This window comes from Camellia sinensis, unplaced genomic scaffold (assembly GCF_055761805.1).
Source record: "Camellia sinensis isolate YWXY unplaced genomic scaffold, ASM5576180v1 Unanchor12, whole genome shotgun sequence".
NCBI lineage: Eukaryota > Viridiplantae > Streptophyta > Magnoliopsida > Ericales > Theaceae > Camellia > Camellia sinensis.
Genome location: NW_028128998.1, coordinates 5,021,124 through 5,041,700, shown reverse-complemented (window position 1 = coordinate 5,041,700; position 20,577 = coordinate 5,021,124). Strand labels below are relative to the sequence as shown.

At 37.9% G+C, this 20,577-nt stretch overlaps 1 protein-coding gene across 19 annotated transcripts in view; it reads left to right on the top strand.

Annotated features, from left to right (window-relative positions):
- LOC145789295 (ubiquitin C-terminal hydrolase 12-like) overlaps positions 1 to 20,577 on the top strand; it is a 40,829-nt gene that overhangs the window by 12,134 nt on the left and 8,118 nt on the right. For 18 of the 19 annotated variants that reach the window (XR_014357971.1, XR_014357972.1, XR_014357970.1 and 15 more), the window contains exons 8-18: positions 858 to 932; positions 6,657 to 6,735; positions 6,837 to 6,983; positions 7,074 to 7,154; positions 7,258 to 7,377; positions 13,595 to 13,717; positions 16,849 to 16,926; positions 17,062 to 17,150; positions 17,269 to 17,377; positions 17,490 to 17,558; positions 17,698 to 17,805. Coding sequence is in view for 16 of the 19 variants with exons in the window: in XM_082911493.1 (XP_082767619.1) it covers positions 858 to 932; positions 6,657 to 6,735; positions 6,837 to 6,983; positions 7,074 to 7,154; positions 7,258 to 7,377; positions 13,595 to 13,717; positions 16,849 to 16,926; positions 17,062 to 17,150; positions 17,269 to 17,377; positions 17,490 to 17,558; positions 17,698 to 17,805 (1,078 nt within the window). In the remaining 3 variants the exon portion in view is untranslated. The remainder of the gene's footprint in view (positions 1 to 857; positions 933 to 6,656; positions 6,736 to 6,836; positions 6,984 to 7,073; positions 7,155 to 7,257; positions 7,378 to 13,594; positions 13,718 to 16,848; positions 16,927 to 17,061; positions 17,151 to 17,268; positions 17,378 to 17,489; positions 17,559 to 17,697; positions 17,806 to 20,577) is intronic. The other variant, XM_082911498.1, reaches the window with a different exon arrangement.

The following is a 20,577-nucleotide window of genomic DNA, read 5'->3' as shown; positions in this document are numbered from 1 at the left end:
TTTCCAAATGTATTTTCTTACAATGGCAAACCAATAACTAAGTTTTTAAACCTTGTTTATGAGCTTCTAATATTCATAGAGCTCAACATGTTCAATTATTTAATTATTCCGAATGTATTAACATTTATATAGGTTTTGGTTTTTGTTCTCAAATGTTTTTTCCCCCTCCTCATTTCACTTATGTTTTCGAAAATTCATTTCAAAACATTTCCGTTTCCAAGCTAACCAAAAGAACATACCGAAACAAAATTTTGATCCTTGTGATATGGAACCAAGTATAAGGTTATGGGTTCAAGCCTCAATGGGAGGCAGCCTCCATGGATCCATTGAAACCTCTCCCCAAAGAAAAACCTGAGAACAAAAGAGGAAGGTGGATTCTTGATTACTGTTGTATGACTCTTTGGTCAATGTAGCACTTTCCTCTCTTTTTCCCTCCCCTGGAAAAAAATGAAATTCTGACAAAGGAATTGAAGTGGTGTGGCATCTTTATACTATATTGGCCACATATTTCAATTATATAGCACTCCAGAATTACATGTCCTTATCACACATTTTCATCTCTCCTTTTGATGTGAATGGAGATGTATTTTATTCATTTGTGTTATCTGTGTCATCATTTATTATTTCCTTTTTCATTTTCTCATTATTTTTTATTTTGTTGGGGCATGATTTTTTGTTTTCTGTTCAGATAGTATTATATGTCCAAGAAAATTAGATTTTATGCGAAAAGTACATTGTAGACTTCCATAATACCTTTTCTTTTGATTTTTGATTTTAGTAATTGTGATTGATGGATATCAGCATGTAATTGACACTCTGTATCGCAATGGTTATAACGAAGTATTGCTTGTTTGCAGTGTTTTGGTTCATAGTGGTGGGGTGCATGGTGGACATTATTATGCTTATATCAGGCCAACCCTCTCTGAGCAGTGGTATGCATATATGTTTGTACTGTTTTTTGCTCTTTTTGATTGTTAGTTTTTGTTGGTTATATGTTTAACCTATATATTTTGCTTAACATTGCTCAGCAAAGCTTTGAAGGCTAAAAAGCACGAACACACGGACCCATGACATGATGCAATATGTTCACACATAAATTTTAAAAAAATGCAGGACATGATATATGGGGGACACACAGTATAGTTTTATATATTTATTAGGGTGGCGATAATGCCATTTATGCTTACATGGATATTATAATGGTTTGACATTTTTACCCTCGAAGCATTCAATCTCTGTTTACATGACTTTAACACTCTCTTCATTCCTCCTTTCTTCTGCGTTCACATTCCACAATATTAAACAACTCTCTTTCCCACCCAATGTTTCTCTCTGCTTTTTAGTCGAGATTGATGTTTTGGTTCAATCTCTCTAATTTTCTGTCTCTTTTAAATCATTTTTTACTGTACTTTCCTTCCTACTTCAATTAACAATTTCTGGCAGCAGCCCATATAGTCTACCTTACCAGTCCTCACCCCCCACCATTGTTGAGATCAGTAATCAAATATTGAGATGAAAAAAAATGAATACCACCATTGTTGCTTGCCCCATGGTTCTCTGTTAGAATTTCCCATCTTTACCTTCACCTACTCCACTACACACTCCACTTCACCTACCTCCACTTCACCACACACTCCACTTCACCTAACCCACTATCACCTCCACTACACCTACTACCACATTTTCTTCTATATATAGATTGTATAGGAATTGTAATGAATCAATCTTGTAATACATAAATCAATAATATCAATCATCAATACATATTTCATTCTCTCTATTTTTTCTTACATTAAATTTTACATGGTATCAGAGCAGGTTTAGAACCTAATATTTTTCGCTTCACCGGCGGGCGGCAACCTCACCTTCGCCGTCCGCCGGACCTCAACCTATTCCGCTTATTTTCTACACATACCTCGACTCCGCTGCCACTAAACCCAAGTCAACATTCACCTTCAAGATCAGAGTGGCGCAGCGGAAGCGTTCGAAGGAAAGACGAAGAAGCAGAAGAGGACGAAGCAGACATGGTTTCTACGAGACGAAGTGGATCTCTCTCCGGAAACACCAGCAAGCGATCATCTTCTTCCGAAGACAAACCTCTCTCTCCCAAGCGCCAAAAGGCTGAAAATGGCGGTTCATCGGAAAAATCGGCTCCCGCTGAGAATTCCAAGGAAATGTGCTCTCCGGCGGCCGTGGATCCACCGGAATGCGGGCCTGTTGATCCTCCGACTGCCGGCGTCGGCGAGGCTGTGAGTCTCGGTAAAGGCGATGCGGCACAAGCGGTTGCTGTAGCTACCCCGATCGCTGATGGTTCTTCGCCGGTTGTGGTGGATAAACCAAGGAGTTCTTTCTCTTCATGGAGTACTTATCAGAAGCAGAACCTCAGTTTTGAATCTTCAACCCCTTGGTGTAGGCTTTTGTCGCAGTATGGACAGAATTCCAATGGTGCTCTTGCTTCATTCCAAAATTCCAAGTATGGACAGGCTTTTGTCGCAGTATGGGCAGTATGGACAGAATTTCAACTTTTGCCCAGACTACATCATTATATATCTTTAATGCTTACTGTCACAACAACAGACACTGCTATGTTGTTTTTTGAGAAGCGTCAGACAAACCCATTTTCTTTTCTTCTTTAATTTCTTTCTTTATTTCTTTCTTTTCATTCCTTTATTACCTCTATACCCATATCCATCATCACACTCTTTATTTATTTATTTCTTTCCATCACCTTTTGACTCCACTATCTCTTATTTTAATATATCTCTATATATATATATATATATCTATGTTTATTTTATTATATTGCACCAACCCAGCATATAGTTTCCAAGTCACCCATGTTGGCTTAGTCCCCTCTTATTATTATTATTATTATTATTATTAAAAAAAAAAAAAAAAAAAAAAAAAAAAAAGACGATGAACTTGCACACCACACTCCTTTTATTCATGTCGGGGTTCCCCCCGTTCACAATTTTACATCAAAAAAAAAAAAAAAAAAAAAAAAAAAAAACCACACAAACAAAACAACCACACCCACAGGCGGGATTTTTCTATCCCTTCTCTACTCTGCCGCCGGTCTTTTCTTCTTGCCTCCGTCCTGGGTGGCCCTTGCCGGTGTTGCCTCCGTGTTTCCTTGTCCACCAAGCACGTTCACTCCCCCATACTCCTCCACTGCAGCATATGGCGGCCCTCCAAATCGGAACATAACGGTGGCCTTCCGCTTAAGCTCCTTATTTTCTGCCTTCAGCACACTTATCTCTGCTCGCGCATCCTTATACATGCGTTGGAGCAGAGCCAGTTGGGCGTTTAAATGCTACACCTCATTTGTCCTACTCTGCAGCCGGTTCGACAAATTTGTGACCGCCGTCATGGTTTCCACGCATGACTTCAGAGTATACTGATTAGCCTCAATATCAGTTTGCACCGCCATTTTTTGCTCCACCGACCGCATCGGAAAGTTCAATGGAGCAAAACCAGAGGTGTTTGGTTGAGGTTCACTGGCCACCGCACCAGTTATTTCTCTTGTGGGCTCGTTCAGTTCTGGAAAGAGCGTGAGCAGGTTCTGGGTAGCTGGACGGGAAGAAGAGGCCATGTTTTGGGTTGCTAAGTGTTTCAGCGAAATAGCAATTTCAGACTGGTAATGTTCGGAAGGGTTGGTGACAGAATGGCAACAAAGTGTTCCACAGTTTCTCTCTCCGCAGAGGCAGAGTTTTTCAGCGAAGGGTTGGTTTCAGAGGTTTCAGAATGGTATGCCTCAGCCTCAGCCTTCGTCTTGGTTAAATAGCCGAGGCAGCCACGCGTATCGCGCTCCTCTTGCCGCCCGACAAACTGGCACGCCTTTTCATGGCACATCTTTTGATAAAGTGGACACGCCTTTTGATGGCACGCCTTTTGATGGCACGCCTTTTGATGAATTGGGCACGCCTTTTGATGGCACGCCTTTTGACAAAATTGGGCACACCTTTTGAGGGTGCAACTTTTTAAGGGTCCGACAAGACTCTGTAAACTGTCCCGACATTTGATTCCGGTTAGCTCCTTTATGGGTCCGACAAGACTCTGTAAACTGTCCCGACATTGATTCCGGTTAGCTCCTTTATGGGTCCGACAAGACTCTGTAAACTGTCCCGACATTTGATTCCGGTTAGCTCCTTTATGGGTCCGACAAGACTCGGTAAACTGTCCCGACATTGATTCCGGTTAGTTTCTACAAGGGTCCGACAAGACTCTGTAAACTGTCCCGACATAGATTCCGGTTAGTTTCTACAAGGGTCCAACAAGACTCCGTAAACTGTCACGACAACTGTCACAGCATTGTCTGCTACAACGGTCCGACATGACCCCATAAACTGTCTTCTACAACGGTCCGACATGACCCCATAAACTGTCTTCTACATCGGTCTGACACCACCATACAGTGTCCTCTACAACGTTATGACACCCCATACAGTGTCTTCACCAACGGTCTGACACGACCATACAGTGTCTCCTATCCTTTTTTATTTTTATGTATTTTCTTGTTTTGTTACTCTCTCCAAACTCAAGTTGGTTAGTTTCTCTCCTCCTTGAGTTTGCGGGGGGCTGTTAGAATTTCCCATCTTTACCTTCACCTACTCCACTACACACTCCACTTCACCTACCTCCACTTCACCACACACTCCACTTCACCTAACCCACTATCACCTCCACTACACCTACTACCACATTTTCTTCTATATATAGATTGTATAGGAATTGTAATGAATCAATCTTGTAATACATAAATCAATAATATCAATCATCAATACATATTTCATTCTCTCTATTTTTTCTTACATTAAATTTTACATTCTCTTCAAGAAATTAAGGTTCACCCATGCCAATCATGCCGTTGCTTCCATCAACCCCCCCCCCCCTCTCCCACCATTGACTCCTCCTGTTATTGCTTCCTTCCAGCAACAGCGTAAGGTCATTGTCATCAGTCACAACTTCTACGCTTCTCCCATCTTGTCCCCACCTCTCTCTATTTGGGTGATTTGGGTCTTTGGTTCGGTCTGTGATGATTTGGGCGTCCTGATTGAAGAGATACTCAAATAGTTGCATAATACACTGGCCGGCGAGTTTGATGGCGATAAGAAGCTGAATCGACAAGCATGAAAACCATAGAGTCAATACTTTAGAAAAATTGGGTAGAAAAAGGAGTGAGGAAGAAAGAAAAGATTTAAATGTAAAATAATAGGAAAGGAAAGATTGAATGGAGATAAAAAGAAGAAAATGTAAATAGAAGTGGAAGGTGAAGATTTGTTTGCTAACATATACACATTAGCATATACCGAGTGAGCTCTTTCTGGGTTTGGTTTGTATTTTTTCTATAAGAACAGTGTTGTAAAGGGAATAGAAGGGGTCCTGGCTTTGATAATGGAACAATGGTGGTGGAATAAAGGAGGTGAGGTGGTAGTTTGGTTGGTGTTAATGGTGGGTGGATAGTCTAGGTTTGAGGAATGTAGTTTGATTGATGAATGGAGTGTTAGTGCATATGTATGGGTGGTTTGATTTGTAGAGAGAATGTAAGACTGAAGAGGGAGAAAGAGAGTGAGAGTGGCAAAAAGAGAGACTGAGGGTAAAATGACAGACTGATATAATGTGCATGGAAGCATAAAATGAGTTTGTGGCATTGTTGCCTGACTATTTATTATGTGTCATATATTTTTTAATATTTTATTTAAAGATAATGAAAAAATGCAACATAACACTAACTAAAATTGAAAACCCACATATTCCATCCTTGGCTTAAACATCTAGATATAATAACAATAGCATTCCATCAAAAATGTTAAAGTGATAAAATAAAGTTGCAAATCATACATCGTCTAAAACAACAATTTTTATAATGAAAGAAACTTCATAGAAGCCAAAATATGAAGAAATAGATATGCCTAGCTGCCATATTCTTTGGACAACGAATCTAATTGATAGAGGAAGCACCATAAAGATCAATAAGTGACCCACAAGTTTTTTTTTTTTTTTTTAAATAAAAAAAAAGAAATCTAAATTTTTCTTTGCTGGTTATAGTGGTTTATATCATAACAATAAAAAATTAATAATTATACATTTCATTAAGCAGTTTATCCACTATTTAATTTTTTTTTTTTTTTCACATTCAAATAGTTAGGTTACCCACAACAAATGTAAGGAAAAAAAAAAAAACTGTTTTCTTTCTTGTTGAATGTGTCGCGAGCTTGTCCCTAACGTGTCCCAAGCGCATCTCCAGTGTGCCCGAGTGGAATTTAAATATTTTTTTTTTGGGACATTTCCTCTAGCATGTCCACTACATGTTCAGAGGGTGTTTCATGTCCGATATATGTTGGATACCAATATGCGGCCACTGGTGAGGTGTATGTGCTTCATAGTTTGAAGGAAATAAATATTTGTAATAATGTTTGCGTGATTGGTCGATTGTTGGCACAACAACATTGTTTTGTGCTATACTCTACCTTTCTTTGTGTTCCTTTGTACTCGTTGGCATTTTGAAGACTTTTTTTATCACTGCTTTAGTATTGTTTAGCAAGTACTTATACTTTGTTTTGAGGTTAGCTTTCAAATTATTGATATAGTGAATCATCTTTTAAGTTGTTACCATTTGGTTACGTCAGAATTCACTGCAAGTTGGGTGCATACAGGTTTAAATTTGATGATGAACGGGTAACAAAAGAGGACATGAAGAGGGCATTGGAGGAGCAGTATGGTGGTGAGGAAGAGGTAACCCTTTGTACAGTTATGAAATCTAAGTTTTCTGGTCTAGGTTATCCTAATCTTCAATTTAACTACTGTCTGTTCTGTACTATGCTTGTATCCAACAGCTACCACAGACAAATCCTGGGTTCAACAACTCTCCATTTAAGTTTACAAAATACTCTAATGCATATATGCTTGTGTATATACGCGAAAGTGATAAGGAGAAAATAATATGTAATGTCGATGAAAAGGACATAGCCGAACACCTTAGGGTAAGATTTTTGAATTGTTCTTGTGATTTGAGTTCCTGATATTGTTCTCCCCAATAAATTATACTGGGATCTGTGGACATCAAATTCAAGATAAGGTTGAAGAAAGAACAAGAAGAAAAAGAGCAAAAGAGAAAGGAAAAAGCAGAGGCACATCTTTATACCATCATAAAGGTTACAAAGACCTAAACTCTCCCCTTAAAGTTGTTACTTTTTTGCCAATTATGCATCTGCCTTATGGAATATTGTTTGCTAAATCAGTTATTTGATTCCTCAGGTTGCTCGTGATGAGGACCTTCTTGAACAGCTTGGAAGGGATGTATATTTTGATCTTGTGGATCATGACAAAGTTCGTAGTTTTCGTATCCAGAAACAGACACCTTTCAACCTTTTCAAGGTATTCTCTATGATTTTGATGTCATTGAATTTGGTTAGGTTTAGATGAGTTGTCTTTGTTGAATATTGGTTTATTTGGTATTTGATCATATATCTGCCTCCTGATATAAGTTAACTTGTTTGAAGGTTCATGTCTGAGAAAAGTAAATGAATGATTTTGTCTATTGGTAGGATTGTTCTGTCTTTATTTTCTTAGAAAGAAGAAGAATGCAGTGGATTTGATTTTGTAAGTTTGTTTAAAGTAATCTGTTTATTGCATGAATGGGCAATTGAAGCTTGGTTCAAGGTATTCTTTTCCCCCATTTCTTTGACTGTGGCACCTAAGAGCCCTCCTCAAGTTAATGCACATCTAAGAAGCATAAACACTTCTAAGATGCATTGGGCACGTGTCCAAATGTGTCTAGTTATCTTTTTTTTAATATATTTATAGAAATGGATATGCTTCGGACACTTGGGCTCACACACATATCTATTGCTTAGAGCCATAGACACACAAAACGGATCGTGAATTTGTGGAAATGCCTAAATGTATAATTGATCAAAAGCTCTATTTTCTTAGTGAATGATCAAAAGTACTAGTTTCTTAGAGAATTATTTATTCTTTGGCAATAATGTGACATATTCAAGTAATTCATAAAGTGAATATTACATATTTTGGGAATATTAAACTAACACTCTTTCTAAATAATTTGAGCACTAAGATTTTGGTACATTTGTTAATATCTAATTGATTTATGGTGCCTCTATAAACTATTTAATATTTTAAAATGTTTTGAACTGCTCATAAACTAATATTTAAGATAACAATTATAAATGTGGTATATTTTGGGAAATGTTATTCCCACTCCACTTCTTTATAATTGATGTAGTAGAATATATAGGGTAAGACCTCGTTTGGCAAATTCAACTTTTAGCCTAAAAGCCAAAAAATTACTAAAAAAATCAAAAAGTCAACAATCTATATAAAAAAAGTCAAAGATTCCCTTTTCTCTCTATTTTTTGCACATCTTTTTGTAAAAAATCAAAAAGTTACCCCAAACATTGTAGTTTCTTTTACCTCATATTTTAGCCAAAAAACTATGAAGTTACTAAAATAGCTTTTTCTCAAAAGTGTCAATTTGAGTTCTATGCTCAAGTGTCTTCAGTTCTCTACTAAGTCTTCTATTAGTTAGGCTATTAGTGGTCTTGGTCTATAGATTTGTGATGTAATTTCATTTGTACTTTGGGTTCTCTCTCTAACCCCTTAGGGTCTTACCCCCTAATTGGGGATTTGTTCTCTCTCGCTTGATTTTAGATTCTTGATTGCATCAATTTGGTATCAGAGCTTCAGATTCTATATCTAATTGTTCCAAATTGAAGCTAAATTCACCAATCAGATAGGAGGAACGTTACCAGTCCTTGCATGCAAGCCCTAATTGGTTGCTTCAACAGATTCACGTCTGGATTAGAAGTTGAATCGGCCACTGGTTCCTCATTGACCTAATCCAATCTATTGTTGCTACCTGTAGCCTTTACAAAGTTGTGAACTCAGAATACCAGATCTGGAACTTGTCGCGATCGTGATGTCCGCTTCGCGACTTGATCTCGATGTAGATTGAAGTCCCGAAAATGGGATTACATCTCGATTTGGAGTCATGAAACCTAGTTGGGGTGTTTCGAAGTCAGAAATTGGTTTTGCAAGTTGAATCGTAGCTCTCAGTGATTGAAGTTGAATCACGACTTCTGTCTGTGGATTTTCAAACTTGATCTCATCTCAACTAACAATTTTGAACCTTAACTAGATGTTTTACCTCCGGTCTGGCCTCGTTTTGTAGTCGCGACCTTCGATTAGATCATTTGGCACCTATTTAACTTTGTTTGAAGCTTGACTCATAGTTGTGATTTGAGTTTGGATCATTTTCAACCCTAGCTGCATCAACTCAAACAAGAATCTAGGTTTCAATTAGGTTTCAAACCCTAACTGAACAACGTATAGTGCAAAATCTCATTTCAAACCTTATGTTGTTGCTGGAAACCCTAAGCCTCCAAAAAAATAAAACCCAGATCTGATGCAAAAAGCTATGATGGCACTCTAATTCGTTATTTTGAACTTCGATTCGAATCGTGATCTCAAATTGACTGTTGATCGAGCATTGTGAATGATTTATAGAGCCAATTAACTATTTTGTGTGGTTTGATTGTCTCACAGTTCTCTGCATCTGAGTTTGATTAGTGAGATTGAGAATTAAGAGATCTCAAGTTTGGTTCAATTCCCCTCAGATCTAGTTCAAAATCCCTCAAATTTGGTTAGAATGTCTTCGATCCTTCCTTTTGTGTTCTTAAAGCCTAATTGAAGCCATCTTTGATGCGATTTGGTTTGATTCTCTTAGATTTGTATTCGAATTGGTTTGATTTTGACTGGTGTGTATTTGATTAGTTTAGATCTTGTGAGTGGCTTGAGTTTGGTTCGATTGTGGTTCGACTTCGGTTCACTTCTGCAGATTTTCCTCTTTGATTCAGTCAGAGTGTTTGTGCTTTGTTTGGATGGCTCAAAGAGGTAGAGGGCAGAGTTTATGCTATGAACATTAGTGATGATGTTGGTGCATATCTATCAATAGGAAGGAATGATGTTATTCAAAATCAAAATCATCGATATGAGATGAAACAAATGACTAGATCAGTTGTTGCTTTAGAAATGGTGTAGTAATTGCAACCTCTTGCAAGTAGGTAGTGGTAACTTTGCTAGCTTCAAAGAGCTTCTTTGAAGTTGTATGTTTGGTATTCCTTTATTCCTCTTAGGAAGTTGTTTTTGAGTTAAGTAGATTGCTTTTAGCAATTGTGTCTGGAGGAAGGAAAGGAGTGTGGTGTTGAATTCTAGCTCGTGATCAGTTTCTCTCAAGTTGTTCTTTTCTAGTGGATGCATAGTCAATCCTGTCAACTTGTCACATCCCTCAACCTTGTTTTGGAAGATGTCATTTGCCAACTTAGTGGTCTCGTCCCGGCAAGATGAGTACTTGTTTGCACTAGTCTACGGGTCAGAGCTGAAGAGGCTTAGGAAAATGGGAGTCTGTCTAAGCTTTAGCGACATGATTTTTATGGACATGATGGGACTTGTCAGTTGTGCGCCTATGGTTGTTTCACCAAGGAAGCAGTACAATGTATTCGTAGAAGGATGAGTTGTGAGATTCATGTTCATGTTGAGCACAGAGATTCATCACCTATTCCTCGCCTAAGGTTTATATGCATGGTATTGCATTGAGCTCACTCAATTATTGCTTAAACTCGAGGACAAGTTTCTTCAAGAGGAGGAGTGCTGTTGTAGTAGAATATATACGGTAAGTGTCAAAATGAGTTCTATGCTTAGCTCTATGCTTAAGTGTCTTAAGTTCTCTACTACGTGTTCTATTAGTTAGGCTATTAGTGGCCTTGGCCTATAAATATGCGATGTAATTTCATTTGTGCTTAGTTTTTGATTGAAGAATATACATATTTATTGGAGTAGAGCTTTAGGTAGCGTTTGGTAGAGTTTTAGAATTATGATTTGAGAATAGAGTTGTATTTTGAGTTTGTGAGTTTTGGAATTATGGTTTGAGTGTGAAAAATTTGTTTGGTTATGAGTTTTGAAAAGAGTGTTGAATTAAGTTTGAAATTTTTGATTTGACATATGATATTTGATTAAAAAACTTACAACTCATAACCAAACATGCAAATTCAAAATTCTATTCAAAGCTCATAAAAAATTTAAAAAAATTCCGAAAATATTTTTATTTCAAATATAAAAATAATAGGTGCCAAAAAAAAAAAAAACCGAACACTATTTTGGTCAACCGGTTGGCCTAACGTCCGGGAGGGTGACTGGGTAGACTTGTTTTCAAAATGGGTGTGGAATCAATTTTTGAAAACGCTAACCAAACATCACAGTAAAAGCAAAGGGTGGAATTAAATTTAGAAAGCTCTACCAAATAGAGCCTTAGTTTCTCTCTGTAACCCTTAAGGGTGTACCCCCTAATTCGGGATTTGTTCTCTCTCTCTCTCTCTCGATTTCAGATTTTTGATTGCATCAATAATTCATTTGAAAATTGATCTTTAGTGTCTAAAATTACACATGACATGATCAATGTTTTGAAACCCGAACCGTTGATCAAACCGGAAAATGGAGGGTCAAGGGTCATTGGTTCAACTGTTGGGTCAACCGGAATCAAACCGTGATGTCATAATTACCTCATAAATATATTTAAAATTATACTTAAATAGAGAATATAAGTATTTAAATAGTTTCATTTATATTAATTTTATATTTTAAGATATATATTTACATAATTATATTTAATGACTATATATATTTATAAAATATATTTATACTGATTATTTTAAATAAAATAAGATTTACTTTGAGATAATAAATTGAAGTTAATAAATACTTTAAGTAGTACAAAGTATTAATGAAGCATCATTGTAGCTCGGTGGTGGAAGTGTTGGAGACTATGCGGAAGGTCCAATGCTCAAACCTTGGTAACAGCATTTTTGCAATTTTCATAATCATGCATGTGGTGCTTCTTTGGGCTTCCAGCGCTGTTGGTTTTGTCACCTGACTACCGGTTCAGCCAGGTAGCCGGTTTAACTGTGGGTTTTTCTGGTTTAACAAAAATAGACCGGTTCAGAGCAAGGTTGTTAAAATCGGGATCCTACGTTGGATCGTTGGAGGTGTTTATAGGATCGGATCGTAGAATCGGATCGAGGATCGTAAGATCCTACCGAAAAAGACAAATTACATAATAATTTAATTTAAATAAATATTTCTTATAAAGTATACACAAAATGAACTTATATTCTATTAAAAAGAAGTGAAGATATTGTGAAAAATATAATACTCCATGTAAAATGTACATATAATATTATGCAATAGAAAACCCGACGGTAAAAGTTCTGTATTTTATCAAAAAAGAAGGTGAAGAAGAAGAAGAATTCTATAACAAAATACTTTACAATGTACAATAATGCATAAAAAGTGAAGAAAAAATATTTAACAATATTGGAAATGAAAATAGATTAAGAACTCAAAAGAGTAGCTTAGTCGAATGATAAGGTTTGTCGTTAGCATCCCTAGTGGAGCGGATTCGAGTCACAAAAATAATTTCTCCAGAAATTAGGATAAAGTTGCAATCATCTTACCATTCTTAGACTTCGCTAAAGCTAAGTTTGTTTTTCCGACTATTTAATTTTCTTAAATTACTGCAATATTTGAATGTTTGTTTCCTAGTTCGTTTTTCTTAATCTATTTGATTCAATACTACTTAATTTTTAATATTTATTTTGACGACATAAATTGGTATTTAGACAACAAACATAAAATTTACAACAAAATATGTCATACAATACAAAACAAGGCTTATAAATTGGATCGGATAGGATCGGATTCGGATTGGGATTCCACGATCCTATAAGATCCCACTACTAGGATCGAAAGATCCTACCTACAAAGAGTTTTTTACATGATCCGGATCGATTGTACTCAAATGGATCGTAAGATCGTAGGATCGTAAGATCCGGATTGGGATTCTGATAACCATGGTTCAGAGTCTTAAACGGGTTTGGGGGTGCATCTGGACCGGAACTTGGGCCGGTCGACGGGTCAACTAATTGAACCTTCCGGTCTGGTGCAGTTTAATAAACATTGGACATGATTTCTATGCGCACTAGAAAACAAAATTTGAAGTGCATTTATAAAGAAGTGGTGTGGGAATAACGTAAAATGGACGCATTTTCCATATCGTTGTTCCCAAAAATAGGGGGAAGGTGAGGGAATGGATTAAGTGTATGAAACAAATTTCATAATTTCTTTAAAATAGAAATAAAAGTGTTTTTTTTATTTTATGTTTATGAATGGAAGTTTTAGTAGTTAATGTAGAAAATTATAAAATATGTGGAAAGGTTTTGTTGAGTTGAATTGAGTTCTTCTTACTTTTGATAGGCATTTTGCCATTTTCTGAAAAACTTTTAAGGAATGAAATCTGAAAATTTACTCTATGGTCTATTTTTAGGATAAAATATTTCGAAGTAATAATAAACAGCAAGTGAGTCTGGTTACGCATGTGCAAGCCAACACTTTTGACTTGAGTCAAACATGTATGTCATTGCTTCTGTGTATAATTATTGAACGATGCTTTGTTGAATCTATGATGTTACTATAAGCAAGGGTGCTCCTCATATAGCACTAATAATATTAAGTTCATATCCAGGAGGAAGTTGCCAAAGAGTTTGGTGTACCCGTGCAATTTCAACGTTTCTGGCTTTGGGCAAAGCGTCAAAACCACACATACCGTCCAAATCGCCCGTTGACACCTCAAGAGGAAGTTCAATCCGTAAAGACTTTCTGACTTTGCATCTTTTATTGTCTTTCAGTATACTTCTTTATGCATTTTTCATTTTTTATTTAATTGTTGTTATTATTTTTTTTGAGTTACTTCCACAACTCCATCGTGCAGGACTCCAAGACTCGCTCTTGCTTTGATGCACCTTAACAATATGTGTGTTTATTGATTTGTTTATCATCAGTTTTACATGACTCTTGCTTTTCCCCAAGTTAACCATGCTTTGTTGCACCTTCATTCTCTCATGTTTTGCCCTTTGATGTTTTAAAATATTCATTGTCTCATGGTTTACATCCCTTCCTAGTGACGGCTTGTTTTAAAGCCGTGAGCCCTGGCAAAGCAAACAATATCATTATTGTTTATGATGAGGGCCTACGTGGCCCGTTGGTGGTGGGTTTCATTAGAGTTGGTTGGGAGCGCCCATCTCTAGTGCAATTAGTGGACCAAGTTGGTAGGGGCAGTTCAAAACATTGATGTGGAACTTGGAGGTAAGAAGAGGGAGGTTTCTTTAGTCGGCTCAATTATATTGGGGCCTAAAGAAAATGCCCCTCATCTGTTTTACAGAAGAAAACTAATAGGCTTTTGGATTGGGAGCTTACCTGAGAGTTGCAAGGATGGGGGGAAAGACCCTGGCAATGTCAGGTGAACATCTGAATGAGAAGTTTGTCCAGATGAGGTAGAAGGTAAGGGGCTTGGGAAATTTTGGGGGTGGGGAAGATTTGATTACAGAAAGGGATGGATTGTTGCAGGAATCTGGGGCTCTAACGGGGGAAGTCTTGGGGGCTGGAAATGGGAGAAATTGGAGGAGTAGGGTGCAATGGTTATGGCAGAAAAATCATTGGCCTCGGTTGTTTGGGAAGAGGGGTGCAGTATACAGGGGTGTAAAGGCGTCATTCTTTTTTAAAAATCTTATAGTAACTAAAATCCCAGTCATGTGTTCTTGACAAGTATATCCTGTTACACTATATAGGCTATCATTAACGTTGAGAAACAAGCTGTGTTTTTGGTTATTCTGATTGGATGAATTTAGGGTGGCTGTTAGAGCCATTCATTTGCAAAGAATCATTCTTATATTCTCCCTCCCTCCATCCCACAATGTTATCTCTTTTGGGAATTTCAAATTTTTAAGTGGACATGCAATTAATGCACTCAAATTCAAATTAAAAAGCATTGGTTCTCAACATTGCCCTTTTTTTATTCACATTTTAAGTAACTGTTTATATGGGATAGTTTTGAAATTTTCAGAACAAAAAATTTATGCCTTAAGTTTTTTCCTTGCTTTGCTGGTAAGAAAATGGTTCACCTAATGCTTTTACCTTTAAAAGCTTCTGGATAATTAATGAATAGTTTCTTGTGCAATTCCAATTCCTTGTTTTGCCAATATATGTTGTTTTGATGCAGACAAATGCATTCACGTTTGTAAAAGAGCTTGAAGTATTTGACGCTTGTGGCTGAATTGAGCCTTGATGCCTTCGACACAATTTTATAATGCCACTTGGCTGAGTTTTAGGGTCCCATGAACTCATGTAATCGAGTCATTTCAAGTTCTCTATGGAGTTTTGTTACTTATGGTTGGGTAATTTTATTTTTTCTGGTAGCAATTTGAATCCAGGTTTCCTGCAGTCTGAAATTTAGTTGCATAAAGCGGAAGCGGGGGTGGGGCACATAGAAGAGTCTAAGGTTGATAGTGCCTATTGGGGCGTTTATAATATTATATTATGGGGTTGTTTGGGATGATCTAAATAAGTACACTTTTTGACTTTTTATGAAATATGGGTTGGGTATGGGTTGTGTTTGAAGTGATGTGGTAGAGAGGTGATGTGACTTAAATAAGATGATGTGACTTAAATAGAATAGTGACTTTTTGACTTTTTTGGCTTTTTGGCTTTTTTGGCTTTTTGGCTTTTTTAGTTTATGCCAAACAAGGCCTATATATGTAAATATATTAAGATGTTGTAAATCTATTTTTGTTTTTGTTTTGTGATATATATATATATATATATAATATGAATAAATATTGGAGATTGGTGTTGACTACAAATTGTTATAAGTAAATGTTACATAAATACAAGTACTAGAATAAATTTGAGTTATTTTTTTACTATAATCTGATAGCCTCTACAAAATTTCTCTTGTGTGGTAGTTTTTCTTTTTATTTTTTTGGAATTCATATGTTCGAGAGATTTCATCTTAGTTGGAAACCCTGTTCTTTCTTGATGCAAGTGTGATGATAACTGGATTTTGTTTTGAATCGTGGAATCATAGTTTTGGAGTGGATTTGTCAATTCTAGGACATTCCTGCAACTAAGTTTTGAAATTTTTGTTTAAGTTTTCAAAATCTGTTTTCTGTATTTTTTTTCCTAAAAAAAACTAAAAAACCTAAAAACTAGTTTGGTAAAAAAACTGAAAAAATAAAAGCACTGTTCATTTCCATATGATTTTCTCTTGTTTGGGAAAAATTGATTATTTATAATTTGAGAATAATTTTTTGGTGTTTATTTTCATTAAACTAGTTTTTTTTTTTTTTTTTCTTCCTCAAAATAGAAAATAGATTTTGAAAACTCAACCAAACAGAGAGATTTCTCAGACATGTGTTGTTTTTTATTAGCAACCTCTTAAAAACTCAAATTTGTTGCATAAATAGATGCTTCTGTTTTTTTCCAGTTAAGTTGCCTGTTTATTCAGTAAATATGGCCGGGTGTGTTTATTCAGTAAATACACCATCTTTTATGGATGAGTAAACTGTTTTCCCCTACTCTCTCTGTGGTTGTGTAGTGTCTGGTGTGCACACTGGCAAGTCTTGCAAGTTAATTTGCATCCTTCATACTTCGAAGGAAAATAGCTATCTATACTTCAGCAGTGAATTTTTGTTTTACTGAGTAGTCCAATCCCCTTAAATAATTATGTTTTCAAGTATTCTATGCTCTTTGAGGAGCAGGGAGGGAATATGCATATTTGAGTCACTCTATAATTGATGATGATATCCTTACGGTTCTGTATCGTTGTGTCATTTTCTGATCTCCTCCCCCTAGCATGCTAAGATGACATCTTTCATGCATTCTGTTTAAAGTGTATCTTGACTAAACTGGTGTGGGTTTTAAAATCCCTTCAATGCATTCTAGGTTGGACAATTGAGAGAGGTATCCAACAAGGCAAATAATGCAGAGCTAAAATTGTTCTTAGAAGTGGAAAGTGGACAGGTAAAGTCTATTTCATTTTTTTGGCACTGGTTACTCACATTGTTTATTATGGACTTCTGTTTTGGTTAAGTCGTATGAGTTTTATGATATGCACATGGAACTCTAGATGTTGAATATGATGTGCACACTATGCAGGATTTGCGGCCGATTCCTCCACCTTTGAAGAGCAAAGAGGAGATTCTTCTTTTTTTCAAACTTTATGACCCTCTGAAAGAGGAGCTTAGGTACTTAAACATTTCTTTCCTTGGGTTGGAATTGCATGTAATTACCAAGGCCCCTTTGTTTCCCTTTTCGGGTAGTTACTGAGGCTTATTTTTTTTCATTTTTCCCCCCTGTTGTCAGGTATGTTGGGCGGTTGTTTGTGAAGTCGAATGGCAAGCCAGCAGAAATATTGACAAAGTTAAATGAGTTGGCTGGATTCAGTCCTGATGAAGAAATTGAACTCTTTGAGGTCAGTTATGTTATTTTAGTAGATTGACTACAATTTTCTTGCTCCCTTGCCTGGTCACATAGCAACAGATTTAGTTCAGGCAGTCATCTTATGCATCCCCTTTAATGTTCAGGAAATAAAATTTGAACCTAATGTCATGTGTGAACGCATTGACAAGAAGCTCACCTTTCGTGGTAGTCAGGTATGAACATGATCAATTGTGAGCTGTTTTTGCTTGTACATTCTGCTCTGGTGTGTATAGCCTATTCTTTTTTTTTGGTGGTCGGATATGCATTAACCATGACTAGCTGAAAGGAAATATTCACCTAAATCTTCTGCAGCTTGAAGATGGTGACATCATTTGCTTTCAGAAATCCACTCAAGTTGATAGTGAACAATGCCGCTATCCTGATGTTCCTTCATTTCTGGAATATGTGCATAATCGTCAGGTATTCCATGAGCCTTAACAATGTGACATCATTATCTTAGAGCTTTTATGCAACATTGTGAGCATGCCAAATTTTCTGATATACAAGGTCAAGCGTATAGGACTCTTTGGAGGCTCTCACATGCCAAACCTTTGAAATTTATTGAGCCACAATTAAATACTGACTCAACCACTAGTTAACATTATGTCACAAAAATCCAAGCTCACAAGCCAGTGAATTCCTTTTATTTTTTGATTGCCCACAAACTCGACATTCCGGAAGGAATCCAAATGGCTAAAATTGGTATCCCACAAAGTTACATGGATGCAAACTCATGTTACATGGACTCTTATATATTTCACAAGGTTCATGTGTCCACCGGATATGACAAGAGTAAGAGTGTTGGATATGTGTCCGAACCTATACCCGATTAGACACGTGAATACTCAAATTTTTTATTATGTCACATAATGCACCTCTCACAACCCCCAAAGCACCACTGTCACCTACTTCCCATAGTTCCACCATCGCTTGCTGCCCATAGTCCTACAACCCCCAAATCAATGGGCAACAAAAACCCCATGTTTCTCTGTCTACACTAAGAAATAATACGTTCATAAAATGTTTGTGTTAGAATTTACCAATTTACTCCTCCACCTACCATCTCCACTAGCACCCACTTCACCTACCACCTCCACTACACTACACCATCTCCACTACACTACACCTACTACCACCTTCTCTTCCATATATAGGAGTTGTAATACATAACACAAAATCAACAATCTGGTATCTATCAATAAATCAACAATTACATAAATTCTTACATGGTATCAGAGCAAGGTTGAGAAGCTAATAATTCTGCTTCACCGGCGGGCGGCAGCCTCGCCTTGGCCGCCCGCCGGACCTCTACCCATACCTTCACTCCGCTGCTCTCTCTCAACATTTTCTCTCTCTCTCCATGGCGGATGTTCATCATGGAGGAGCACAAGGCATCAAGCTATTTGGCCCAACTCCTACGGCTACCAGCCAAGCCTCTCCTCACATTCAAGCTCGTATCCAAGAGCTGGCCTTCTCTCCTTCTTCCCGTATTATCAGGTTCAACCAGCATCGCAGGACTTCTGTCCTTCTTCCCGTCTGCCACCGTCGTCAACCAAACACCGGCTTGGACACCACCACAGGATGAATGGCATGGTATTTCTTTGGGATACACTTCTGGGTGATCTGGTGCTCTCTTTTCATCTCCGTCTCCGGCTTCTTCTCCGACCAACTCTCCATCACCGGTTCCGATCAGCTCTCTCTAGCTGGGTCTGGCTACTTGATATACCCAACACAAACATAAACAAACAAAAACAGCCAACCCATCTCGGCAACTTGCTCTCTCTGTCAAGGGATCCACCCACACATCCTATCTCCTCTTCTCTCCCTCTCGGAGAACACACAGCTGTACACACACATGCAAGCACAAAAGCACACTACTCTCTCTAATTTTTTTTTTGAAAACACACTTTATTCCTCTCTCTCATCCCTTCACGCTTTACACACCACACCACCCCCACTTTCTTTTTTTTATTTTATTTTCGCCCACATACAATAAAAACCACCTCGGCCAATGGGGATAAAGGTGGCGGTGGTTTTGTCACGCGTGAAGCAGACCATGTGTATTAGCTTAAAAGGTGGTCACTTGGCCTTATATTCCTTTGTTAAAAAAAAAAAAAAAAAAAAAAAAAAAGCAGCAGACGGACTGCACACCAAACTCATTTTATTTATGTCGGGGCTCACCCCGATCACCATTTTACATACAAAAAAAAAAAAAAAAAAAAAAAAAAACAACCCAAACAAAAACAACCACACCCACAGTGAGATTTTTTTCTTTTCCCTTCTCTACTCTGTTGCAGGTCTCTTCTACTTGCCTCCGTCCTGAGCGGGCCTTGACGGTGTTGCCTCCGTGTTTTTCACGCCGCCGAACACGTTCACTCCCCCATACTCTTCCACTGCAGCATATGGCGGCCCTCCAAATCGGAACATCACGGTGGCCTTCCGCTTCAGCTCCTTGTTTTCTGCCCTTAGCACGCTTATCTCTGCTCGCGCATCCTTATACATGCGTTGGAGCAGAGCCAGCTGGGAGTTTAAATGCTGCACCTCATTTGTCCTACTCTGCAGCCGGTTCGACAAATTTGTGACCGCCGTCATGCTTTCCACACATGCCTTCAAAGTATACTGATTGGCCTCCACATCTGACTGCCCTGCCATTCTTTGCTCCACCGACCGCATCGGAAAGTTCAACGGGGCAAACTCCGGGGCGCTTGGTTGAGTTTCCAGTGCCACCGCACCAGTTCTCTCTCTCGTTGACTCGTTGAGGTCGGGAAAGAGGGTGAGCAGCCCGCGGGAAGACGATGAAGCCATTTTCTCAGACAACAGAGTGATACAGAATATCTCTCTCAGCAATCTCTCTCCGAAACTCTCAGAATATCTCTCGCAAGTTTTTTGTCTCCGCCTTTGCCTCCGCCTCAGCCTTCGTCTTATAGCCGAGGCAGCCACGCGCATCGCGCGCCTCATACCCCCAGCCGACAAACGGGCGCACCAACCAAGGCACTCACGTGCCTCGCCATGATGAATCCGGCACACCTTTTAATGAATTGGGCACGCCTTTTGATGGCACGCCTTTTGATAAAATTGGGCACGCCTTTTGAGGGTGCAACTTCACCAACGGTCCGACATGACCCTATAAACTGTCCCGACATTTGATTCCGGTTAGCCTTTTACAACGGTCCGACATGACCCCATAAACTG